At 39.3% G+C, this 12,612-nt stretch overlaps 1 protein-coding gene across 2 annotated transcripts in view; it reads left to right on the top strand.

The window, feature by feature from the left end:
* Positions 1 to 12,612, top strand: part of ARHGAP15 (Rho GTPase activating protein 15) — a 320,265-nt gene that overhangs the window by 53,136 nt on the left and 254,517 nt on the right. For both annotated transcript variants that reach the window (XM_059852532.1, XM_059852533.1), the window contains exon 6: positions 4,854 to 4,943. In XM_059852532.1, coding sequence (XP_059708515.1) covers positions 4,854 to 4,943 — 90 coding nt within the window. The remainder of the gene's footprint in view (positions 1 to 4,853; positions 4,944 to 12,612) is intronic.

The following is a 12,612-nucleotide window of genomic DNA, read 5'->3' as shown; positions in this document are numbered from 1 at the left end:
AATGGGGGTTTGGCCCAGATCTCAAACTATTTAACTAAAAAAAGGATGGTGGGTTATGAAACGGGACCTTCTGAGAGGTCAGCCCCTTTCCCTGAAGCTTCAGTCACCACCAGTGCTCATTTTATCAGTGAGATAAAATTTCCTGTGTTAGGAAGAACACAGACATATTGGACCTGTATTTTTCCCATTCTGTGGAGGGTAAAAAAATGTTGAATATTTTTTTTTTTTTTTTGTTTTATTCCATGCTAGATTTGAATGTTGGGGCTGTGAGCTCAATGTTCACTAGGTGAGAAAAATCTGTTGAAGTTACATTTTCTGTCTGTTGCATAAAACTTAAATGCAGCAGTAAATAAATTAGATAAAGCTTGAAAACAACAAGAGCTGTCAGTGTTCATAATTTTATAACTCAATTTCCTAAACTCAAATTTTGCATGTCAAAAAAAGCTCAACTGCTATGCTTATCTCATCTGTAAATGAGTAAATGCAGTGCTTCTTTCCTTTGTAAACCACTTAACCAGATATAATTTTGATACTGGAAAGGGACTAATACAAAAAAAAAAAAAGATTCATTAGATGCCATTTGTTTACTGATTTTATTTTTCCAGTTTTTGTTTACTTTGGAAAAGGGGGAATTCAACCATTAATTAAATAATGTAAGATAAGCTATGTTCATCCACAATAGTAGGAATTATAACAAAGCATTTTTATTGTTAGCAGGAAAATGATGTGACTTAAAAAAAAGATTAAAGTTCCTTTGTGTTCTAAAGATATTAATTCATCAATTATTAATTATTAAATACTGTACTTGGAACAAAAATTTAGACTAAGACAGCATCATTAAAAGAGGAATGATATTTCACAAAACAAAGGCACCAGGAGAGAGAGAAATGAGAGCACCTCTAATACCTCTTTTCATGACAATGGGACTGAATAGCATTTAAAGGCGATCTGAAATTCTGTTTGTCTAAATCTTTAGTAATGTTTTGATCAAGGAACTGGCAACACCTAAAAGGTTTTGCTGTTCCTGTGTATGACTGTAGGTGCAGGACTCACTGTGGTAACTTTGCTGTTGCTTTGCGTGGAGAGGACTGGGATCCATTGCTTTGCTTTCTGGTGAAGTTGGTGACAAAATCTGGAGTTATTGGAAGTAATAGAGCACAGCAATTAAAGCACACAGAGGAGAGATTCAGAAAATGAGGTTGTTTATAAATACTACTGAAAATGCAAGTTTGCATCCCATGTAGCTAAATCATTAGCTTTTTCTGCTCCCTTGATTTTTTTTGTGGTACTGGGTTTAAAAGACTTTGTTGTTGTTGGGTTTTTTTGTTTGTTTTTGTTTAACTATTCTTAGGAATTTGACTAGCTCTTTATTTTAAATTAAGGACACTGTGATCTAAATGAATCACAGCTCCTTTCTTTCTTACCAGCATTTAATTCTATCATCAGTTGGTCTTTCCGACCAAGAAAATGTAGTCAGTTTATTCCCTCAGATAGTTTATTCAACAGAGGTTATTTTAACCTCAGGTTATTAGCCCATCTGCAAAGCAATTTAGTGAGTGAAAATGCTGCTGAAATCCATATTCATGTTTAGGAAGATTTCATCTTAGCAGACACTTGTATCAATTTACAGCATAACCCCCTGCAACAACATTGATATAACATAATTGCTCTGACTGCAGAGCACAAAGCAAGGACGTGGAGAGCTCCGGCTTCCCAGTCACCTTAACTTGCTCTCTCCAGGGTCTCTGGGTGTTGCATAACCTGGGAAGCCAGCTCTGCAGCAGGGAAATGTTTAGGCCAAAATGAATTTCCTTGTACATTTTCTGGAGTTCTGATGGGTTTCAGTGGGTGCACCCCAGGTGTGCAGCAGAAGAGTGATGGGCAGTTTCAGGCTCAGTGGTTCTGAAAAGGGAGCTGGGGGTGCTCAGCCTGGAGAAAAGGAGACTCAGGGGTGACCTTGTCACTCTCTACAGCATCCTGAAAGGTGGCTGTGCTCAGGTGGGGTTGGCCTCTCTCCAAGCAGCACTGACAGAACCAGAGCATGCAGTCTCAAGCTGCACCAAGGGAAATACAGGTTGGATATTAGGAAAAAGCTTTTCATGGAAAGAGTGATAAAGTTCTGGAATGGCTGCCCAGGGAGGTGGTGGAGTCAGCATCCCTGGGTGTGTTTAAAAAAAGCCTGAATGTGGCACTGGGTGCCAGGGTTTAGTTGAGGTGTTGGACCATGGGTTGGACTCGATGATCTTGAAGGTCTCTTCCAACCTGGTCATTCTGTGAATGATTTAGCATGAAGTTTTCATCAGAAGCTTCACATTTTAAGCCATACTCATGAGTTCATAGACACATTGTGGTCAGAACTGATACATTCTCCAAAGGATAAGTTTTCATGGAATCACAGAGTTTGGGTTGGAAGAGACCTTAAAGATCATTTTGTTCCACTCCCCTGCTGTGTGGAGGGAAGCCTTCCACTAGACCAGGTTGCTCAATTCGTATTTATTTCCCCCAGAGAAAGAGACTGACTCAAATAATTATTGCACATAGCAGAAGCCTGTTCATCTTTCCCACACCACAAGTCTGTATCCCGTCCTTTCTGGAGAGGGAGATGCACATGCTTGTACTTTTCTTCTGCTTATTACAAAATCAGAGCTGTAAACAAGCTCCAGAGTACTGCAACAGCAGCAAAATTACTCTGTGTTCACTGGGTGCACAGGAGGGTCCAGCTTCTGCTGTTGCATGTATCTTTGTACAATAAATTTAAATAGAAAGTAGAGATACTACTGAGATCACTATTCCATCTTCCTGCAACACCTCTTTAGGCTTTTGTTTTTTCTCCCTTTGGTTTTCCATGGCTGTTTTCCTGAGGAAAATATTCTTAGCCCAGTAATGTTCACTATCAAAAAACTATTTCTCTTTCTTTGTCTGCATGTTAATCTCTTCTTTTAATCTCATAATGTGTTTCCAAAATTTCTCAACTCTTTCTGCTGGTGGAATAAAGCTGCCCCTCTTTGTGAAAGTATTTTCCAACTCAAACTACCCATGTGGGTAATCTTTTTTCAAAGAGAGCAAGATTGCCCATTTTGAGAAGCCTGTCTTGTGTGTTCCTGATGGGTTGCAGAGCTGCCTGTGTGGTGCAGATCTGGGCATTGCATGGAGTCCTGGAGATGATCTAAACTTCATAGCCCTATTTTTAAAAGTATTGGAATATTGAGAACTCATTCATTTCCTCCACTATTTGAATATTTATTTGCATTAATATATTGGTGCTTGGAGGTTTTTTTTACAACTTCAGAATTTTTGCCATGCAAATATTAGCTGATTAAATCTCTCAATTTTTTTTTTTTTTTTGCAAAATCAAGTCTCAATGCTGCAATCTTGATCTGCTATTAAAAAATTGGAAAGACTAAGCTCTTGTCAGAGGCCAGGCAGGAAATTTGAGGCAGAGGTGGGGAAAAAGAAATCCAAGTTCTTTTCTTCTAGTGGTTTAACCACAAGAACATCCTTCTGTTTTGAAGAGTATATTTCTTCTATTAAAAAAAATTAATAATAACAGAAAAAAAAAAAAAGGAACAAAGGCACACAGGACTGTCAGTTTCAGTGGAGCTTAACCATCGTGGTTTTATGGTTTGGCAAATGGAGAGCATAATTACAATCCCAGTACTGAAAACTTCCAGATACTAGGCCTGCAAATCACTTGACCAGGATCTCTTTGCTTCTTTTAACCTAAATAGGTTCTCTTCCTCCCATCTCAAAGGCATCCTGGAGAACTCACATATTTTAGCCTTTAATAACAACATCAGAGAAATCCAATGAGTAGTTTTTGGAAAGCAGACTCTGTGGCTGGTGCTGGACTGGCCGCTCTTAACCCTATAAAGTCTGTTTTCTGTATCACTAATGACATTTTTAGGGCAACTAGGGCTTAAGAGCAGAGAAAACAGTTGCATCAAACTGATTTATTAAATTATGTGGGTATCACTCCATCCCCTACCCAAAAGGGAGTTAGTGGTGCTTTTTACTTTAACAGCAATATTTTTACTGTTGAGTAGGATGTGCAGCAACCCAATCTACAAAGCCTACTCTGAACTACAGGGGCTTTGCCAGAACTGCTGCACAGGCAGAGTCCCTGGAGAAGGAGCTTCGATGGCAAATGAGGATTATTGTGCTTTACACCAACTCCCAGCAACGTAAATGATACAGGCAAACAAATCTGCTCTTTGAATTCCTTGCATCCATATGGAGGAGCAGGGGAGGCAGAGCTGTGTCACTCCAGGATGCGTGGACTGACACTGAGAAGTATCAGCCCTGGTGCTGAGCTCTTTCTGGGTGTCACACATGCCCTCGAAGCCTTTTCTTCTTTTTTTAGGAGCAAGAAATGATAATTTGCTTGGAGAAAGGAGGTAGCTTGTCTTAGAGATACGATGTATGTTCTTGTCTAATTTCTGTCCTTTCCAGTTGCATCAGTTTAAATTTGCATTTGGAAAACCCACAAAATTTTTCCTTTCAACTCAATGACTCTTCAAGAGGTTTGGCAAAGTAAGCATTGAAAATAGCTGGTCCATGTGTCTGCATTTGTATTTTGATCTACTATATGTTACACTAGGCTGTTCTTTAAAACATTTAATTGTTTTTAAAATGGTGTTCTAATATAAGAACCTTATTTCTGAACTAAGACACCCCAAGAGTGCTTCTTTAACAATACCAGGATATATAATGAGCTCTTTTCAGTAATATCAGCAGCTGTGCTACAACAACCTGTCACTTTAACTTGATATAGTCTTCTTTTATCTCATAACTGTCCCCATTTATGAAAAGTCAGGCCATATTCATGTTGATTTTTTTTTTCTTTTCCTTTCCAGAAGCCAGGATATAAACCTGAGTGTGTGGATTTGTGTGGTGCTCGCATTGAGTGGACCTCAGAGAAATCCAGCAGAAAGAATGTCTTTCAGGTAAGAGGCAAAACATTCCACTGCTCATTTGTGTCTGAACTCTGAAGAGGTAGGCTTTATTTCCTTGGTTTTAATAACTAGATCCTGATTTAATACAGCATTTTTCTTACCAGTAAAGGAGTGTAACACTTTATCCAGCATCGGTTTACTATTTTTCTAAGAGAAAGATTTCTGATGACTGAGTCTCCTAAACACTTGAGAACCTGTTGATTTATTGATTAATGCTCTATATTCAATTTGTTTTTAAAACTTAGTAGGTAATTGCTTTGGGTTCAGGCCTAGAATCTTGACCCAGAGGACTTCCATAAACACAACTTCTTCAAACTGCTTATCCAGCGCAGTGCGGTTTCTCTGTTTATTTTTATTGCTGCTCAGGGTCCTCAGACGGTGATGACCCAGGTTCACTTCTGCAAGGGGAGGGGAGGATTTTAAAAGCTTGCCTCTGTCAGGGCCAGCAGAGAAGGACATGTATTTCTCACAGGACTATTCTTCATTGATGGAAAATAATATTATTTAATTCCTTCATCCAAATCCCATTGAATTGAAAGGGAGGATCAAGGCCCAAGAAGATGAAAGGAGGGGAAAAGCATTACTGCAAGGTTAACATTCCAGGATCTAGGGGCTAAAATAGTTTATTGCAACATCTTCAGGTTTTGGACATAATCCAGCTCCCATGAATATCAGTAGAAAGGATTTGTTGTCTTTTTCTGTTTCACTAAATGTTGCATCAAGCCACATCAAAATATTATTCTTTATGAGCCAAGTTGCTTCCCAGAGTTCTAACTTTTAAAATGTTTAACAATACAAGCAATAAAGTGGGGAGAGATGCAGAAGGGAACATGTCAGGGTCAAGATCCTGTTAGTTACCAGAGAGTCCTTTGGCATCATGACCAATGAAACATGCTGGAGGAACCAACTTTGTCTGGGTATGGGAGGGAAGGAAAAAAAAACCACTGCACATAAAAAAAAACCCTAAGGGCCTGTACATGGCTTCTTAAAAAGAAATCTCTTTGGGTTAGGTGGGTGTTACAGGGGCTTTTTCAAGGTTTATTTTTATAGACATCTTTCTAAAGCACATGCAATATTTAGAAATATTCCTCTTTTCCAAGACAGTGAGACTTATGCTTCTATACCCCCCACATCTCTCAGGTTGTCTTGAGACAACACTTGGGGCTTTGTCATTTCCTAGGTATTTTTAGAATAAATATTTTGGTTTTTGCTGTCAATCTTCAGCTTTTTCACTTGGAATGTGATTAAGTATAACCTTAGCCTTCACTCCTGCAACCCCCTGAGCATACTGACGGGTCTTCTGAGCTTCTAGGGTTTATTTTTCATTTTGCAGTAAGCAAAATTCCTGTTTGGAAATGCATTTTGGTGATTCATTTGAGCTAATACATTTCCAAAGTAAAGACAAACGAAGCTCTGTTATTGATTTACCAAACTGGTGCTACGAAGGCTCTGCAATGCATTTTCTTCTCACTTGTGTTCGTGTGAGGTGTAACTGAATCAGAATAAAGTGAGAAAGGAAACTCATGCACTACTGCTTGAACCCATTAAAATGTGTCTTCATCAAGCCAATAAGTGAGTGGGAGAGACATTAAGAAGTAAAAGCATGGGAGGAAGGACATATGTTAAGACACATTTTGAAAAGGGATGGAGCATTGTTTAGACAGAGAGCTACAAGAAGATTGTGCCAGATGGTAAGAGCGAAAGAGGAGAAGGCTTTGGCACCAGTAGTGGTGACATTTTGGGAAAGGAAGGGGACTGAACAAGACTGGTGCTACATGAGCAGATAGAGTGGGAAGGGGACTGCAGAGGGAGTGAAGATTTGTGAGATAGTCTGGAGGGAATCCAAGGCCGGTTCGAAAGCAGAGAGGTCAGTTTGTACCTGGAAACAGAGTATTTCAGGAAACACTTCTGATCTACTTATTCCTCGTGGGTGGGAATAAAATTGATAGTGTGTGTCTACTTATTCATAGGTTTGTTCAAATGAAAACAACATGGGTGGCTTTCTTTAATGCTTTTTTTTTTTATAACCTAAATATAGATGCATTGCATTGCTTTTTGATTAAGTACATTAGCTGCTTAACTCTGAGATGATCAGAAACAAGTATATCTTCAAAGCCCATCAAAACATAGTTGGTGTTTTGTTTCATTGCTTTCTAATAAACCCTTCTTTTCTCATTCAAACAGAGCAGTGGTAGCTTTGTGCTACTGTGCTGTATTAGGAGTAGGTGCAGAATTTTGAGTTTGATTTAGCCAGGGTGCTCAATTTGAGTTCATGAATTATAGATCACAAATGGAAAAGGACTATTGAAATTTTGGGTTGAAGAAAAAGAAGAAAATCTTGGATTTAAAATCTAAGCAGATGACAGTTAATGGATAGCAGCAAGAAGATGGAGCATAGGAGTATCATAAAGAAAAACTAATTGGAAACGTGATCGATGCAGGGAGAAATAAAAAAAAGAGGGAACTGCAAGTGAATGATATTCAGGCAGGAAGATTTGGGTTTCTGGTCTTGATCATGATGCTTTCAGCAGTGTTAGTCCTCTCATTTTAATTGAGCTACTCCCTTTTTAACAGGATAAGTCTGATCTGTCTCACACTATCCAATTTGTGCATGCAATCTATTTCTGTTCTTGATGAACACATTATGTGGGGGTATTTTTTTCCCTCAACTTTTCCTTAACAGTAACTGAAAATATGCACATTTCATAGACTATAACCTCCTCGTTTCCTTTCATTTATTTTATTGATGGTGTAGCTGGCACCAAGGAAAAGACCTGGTTAGAAGCAGCTTCCCATGGTGTGGGGTGAGGTAGCAGCTTGCAGTGAGGCACGGTGCTGTTTGTTCTTGCTGGCTGAGTGATGTGATGCACTAGGTCTTCATCGGAGGAGTGCTGAATAAAAGAAGATTTATGTTCAAATCACATGCTTTAAATATTTCTGCTAAGTGCTAGTTTGCTCTTTGGTGTTTAGCCTGAAATTTAAAGCACTGAGGATTAAAAGGATTACAACATAATCTTAAATAATCCTAAGTGTCATTTACAGAGAGATGGTTGTAATAACTAAATAAAACCATGTTAAGGGATGGCAGTGTTGTCAGTCAGCAACTGGAACAGAAACAGCGCCTGTGTCACTTTGTTGTTCTCCTCTTGCCTTTTTTTGGCTTAGTCTGATATTGGGTAGGTGTGTTTTGATGTGAGTTATCAAAAAAGAAAATAACTTAATGGGCTGCTTTTCAGTCAGTGTTGATATGGTGTTTGAAACACCAGTAACTAGGCTAATTTGCAGATTTTTTTCCAATATTCCACATTTCCTACTTTTACTAAACTTTTCAACTGGGTCTTATTCTTCCCCCTGTTTTACTCAACCTCTACTCTAAGTCAAACAGCCTTTTAATTTGAAATTCAGCCCAGACTCCATGGAAGATGTTCTCTTGACCTCTGGATTTTTAATTCTGGGGGTTCATTAGCACAAAGTCCTGTGGTTGTATGCTATTTCCTTGAAGAGGTTTTGGGAGATTTCTCTCAGATAATTCAAAAAAGAAAAGGAAAAATAGGAGAGAGGTGAAAAGCACAAAAAAGGTCGCGAGCAGCATATTTATGAATCGATGAAGCTGCTTTGTTCTCTTAATAGCACCATTCATTTAACTAACAGGCATTTTTTGGTTTCTTTAGTCATAATTTTACCCTATTCACTGAGTTCACTTCTAGGAAGGTTTCACATGAGGAATTTCTGGAGTTCTCTGGCTGGGCTCTTGCCACAGATGTGGTGTGATGCCGTTTTTTGTTTCGATGCACTGCAGCTGTAAGGGGTCACTCAACCCTACACAACTAAGAAGTTATTTCACAAATAGAGAAAGCTGTGTAAGACCTACAGTGTTCCACCAGCGAGACAGCTGAAAGTACAACTGCACCTATGTGTAATATGAAAGAATTTATCTTGCAGCTGTTTCATATATAATAACATTTATGGCACTGATCCTGGGTAACTCCCTTGTCCTTGAAGCTCTCCAGCTTTGTCCAAGCGAGTAATCTGAATGATAAGCTATTTTGTTCTACATACTACAGGATCAGGATAGTGTCTGGATGCCTCCCAGGAATGGTTTAAGTGACTGCTTTTTGCCATGGGAGGGATCATTTTTGTTTCCACAATCTCTCTAGAGGAAGCACTGAGAGCGTGACGTGGAGGGGCTTGGGTTTGGATTGGTATTTGGGTTTCTTTGTGTGTTTTTGAACAGAAATGCTGCACAGAGGAGGGAAATCTGAAAAAGCCACCTTGCAGGCTTGTGGTGGTCCTTATCAGCAGTTGGAGCTTGTTCCCACCCAAAACCTATCCCAGAGCCAGTCCCATTTCCTGAGCCTGAGAGAGCTCTTGCTTTCAGCTCTGAGTTGTGCAGGAATCTTTGTTGGCTTTGAATGTGCTCTGCATTTAATGGACCTCTTGTGATCTTAAAACACCATTTTGTCCACTTCTGGACCTCACTGCTGTGGATGAGGTTTCATTTTTATCCCAGAGACCTGAATATGTTATTGCCTAATTAAAAGACTTGCCCACATCACACAGTCATTAAGTGGTATCAGAAAGAGTTTAAGTAACAAACTTAAAATTATTTTTTTAGAAAAACACAATACCAAGAAATGGTCTTCATCTTCAAAAGAAGCGTGGCCAGCAGTTTGAGGGAGGTGGGACCCCCACTTTGAGCACCATGGAGTTCCAGGACAAAGGGAAATTGTTTCCCCCTGCCAGAGGGCAGGTTTAGATGGGATGTTGGGAAAGAATTCTTCCCTGTGAGGGTGGGGAGGCCCTGGCACAGGGTGCTCAGGAAAGTTGTGGCTGCCCCATCCCTGGAAGTGTCCAAGGCCAGGCTAGATGGGGCTTGGAGGGAAAGGTGTCCCTGCCCATGGAATGAGACCAGTTAAGGTCCCTTCCAATCCAAACCATTCTCTGATTTTACATAAGTACTCTTTATTGTTGTAAGTGGGAGATCTTGAGCACAGCGATGTGGAACAGCCTGACAATTGTGGTTCTAGTTCTCTCTTCTGGTTCTAGTGCTCTCTTAATGCCAGTAAGGTCATTAACTAGCTTGTGAAGGACCTTACTGGCAAAGCTCCTGCCAAAATATTCAGTAAAACCTTATCAATGAATGCAGATAATCTTCTGACTTCTCAACATGTCTACTATTTTCTGTTGTAAGCTAAATCCAACAAAACCTATGAATAATTTTTTTTTTTCATGTATTCAGTTGCTCTTTTCTTAATTTCTTTCATTTTGAACATCTTGTAAGTTTTAATGTATATTTTTGGTGATCAAAATAGAAAAGTATGAGTGACAGTACATAGTGAAAGAGGAAAACCAGCTTTGGTTGTGAGGAAAGTTTTGCAGGAAATAGAAAATTGCACACAATATGCATTTTAAGATTTATAAAATTAAGAAGTCACTTTGGCTTCTCAAGACTTTAATATGATATTTTAAGGTGATGATGAGGAGAGACCTTTAGATATCCTTAGTAATTTTATTTGTTGTTATTTATTTTTTATGTATGGAAAAGGCAGATTTAACTGTAAGCACTTCACCTTTGTTGACAGTAGCTGCTCTTGGGACCCAAGGAGGTGTTGAGGTGTCCCTGGTTAGTAAAGAGCACAACAGGCAGAAAAATCAGCTGAGAAAGGAAAAGATCCTTATCTAACTGAGAATAAGCAAGAGCCTGGTAACTGCAGCCCCTGGAATATACAGTTCCACCCTTGTTTCAGAAGTGTTGGGTGAGAAATGGTCAGGCTTTTCTCACCAGTGTCTCTCTTTTCAATCTGATTTTACTCATGTTAGCCCAAAGAGAACATATGGAAAATGAACTGGAATTCAGATTGCTCAGTGATTGCTCAGCAATGGACACAGAAATTCTTGATGTGATTCATGTTCTAAGGAATATCAGGCAGTAAAGCCAGTTTTCCCTCAAAAAAAAAGTGATAGAAAGAGGGACAGAAGTCATTGCCTCTGTGATACAAGCAAAGCTTTACACAAGGACAGGAACATACAAACTGTAAGGATTTTGGCTTCATTTGCATAGGAAACCTTAAAAAAAATGAAAAAAAAACCCTTTTCTTTAACATATACAAAAATATTTCAATATTTTGATATTTCAATATCCAAGCTATAATCAATTTGGAAATAGAGAAGCAGTCAACAGGAGGGCATTTGACTGACAGCACTGTGCATTTAAAAAGTTTGGGAAACTGAGTATTCAACCTCTGTAATGGAATTTCAAGGAACTTCTCTATCAATTTAACCTCTGTAATGGAATTTCAAGGATTTCAAGGAACAGCAACTTTATTCATAAAAAGGACAAACCAAGCAGTTAAGTTAGATGTGCCACAAAATTATAGTTAATCTGTTTCTCTCCCTTGCTGAGCCTGCTTTGGGGTAAAACAAACCCCTCAGTTATGTCAAAAAGGCCTTGTGTATGTTGTGGCTATAGAATCAGAAAATTACTATTTTGTTGTTATTATTATTAAAAGAAAAAGATGAAATCCTAATTACCACTTTTTAATGATGTGAAAAGGTTGTTGCTTTTCAGCAATAGCAAGGTCCACTCCTGATAAGCAATATTTTGTTCTAGTTGGCTTCATGAAATAAGATTCAAAATTCTCAGAAAAGCTTTGGTTGATTTGTAGATATGTAAATATGATCTTACCTAGGGAGCTACATTTTTTTCTTTTTTTTTTCCCTATTATTGTCCTAAAAAAAATTCAGAAAAAAAAAATCTCTTGAAAAGTGTAACTCCAAGAACTCATGGAGGTCTTGGAAAGGCTTGAAAGCCTGGAGCAGAAGCTGCCCTGAGCAGGGTGCTGTGGTGCTGCTGTCTGTGGCACTGCACATCACCTCTGTGTGACACCCACTGCAGGCCACAACCTCCCTAAATGCTGGAGAACTCCAAAATCCAGTGGAAAATTAAGCCTAAATTTTCCATGAAACCAGGCTGATTTTAAAACCTCACAATCTGAATTCCCCCAGTCTGACATTGTGTGTGTGTAGAAGTCTGTCTGCTGAAAGTGGTGGTTAGAATAGCTCACTATGCTTTTTAAGAGCCCATCTTTTGGCAAATCCAAGTGCTGACACGTGAGTGCCTGTGATAGGTACGAGTGCCTGTGTGTGCTCATACACATGTGCTTCTCAAGAAATTATCTGAATCACTTAGCCCGTGACAGCCACGCTTGCAGCTTTCACCAGTGCAGATGTTATTTGTCCATCAGAAAAGAAAATATTTATTTCAAGCCACAGGCATTTTCTGTGCTGCAGGAATAAAACATAGCAGCAGATAATGCTTAATGTGCGTGTGACATAATTTTGTCGAGGACAGAAGCACGGCTGAGCACAAGGAGCTGGACAAATCTGTGAGAGCAGAGGAAGCACCTTGTGCCTTGGACAACGCAGACCCCACACGAGAAAGCAACCCGGGCAGCATGACAGAGGAGCAGCTTATTTTTTCCCATTCCTTTTTTCTTTTTTGGCCGAATTCACAGAGGCTCGTGCAGTTGGGCAGGGGAGGGAGGGGGCTCGAGTGATGTTATTTTGTTTTGCAGCTGAAGGAGCGAGCGGCGCTTTGCAGCTCCGGCATGCGAAATGGGGCTGCAGCCTCTGCTGCATTATTCATAAACATATTGCTGCC

This window comes from Haemorhous mexicanus, chromosome 8 (assembly GCF_027477595.1).
Source record: "Haemorhous mexicanus isolate bHaeMex1 chromosome 8, bHaeMex1.pri, whole genome shotgun sequence".
Classification (NCBI taxonomy): Eukaryota; Metazoa; Chordata; class Aves; order Passeriformes; family Fringillidae; genus Haemorhous; species Haemorhous mexicanus.
Note: the sequence above shows the minus strand (reverse complement) of the source record. Positions and strands in the feature narration are given on the sequence as shown.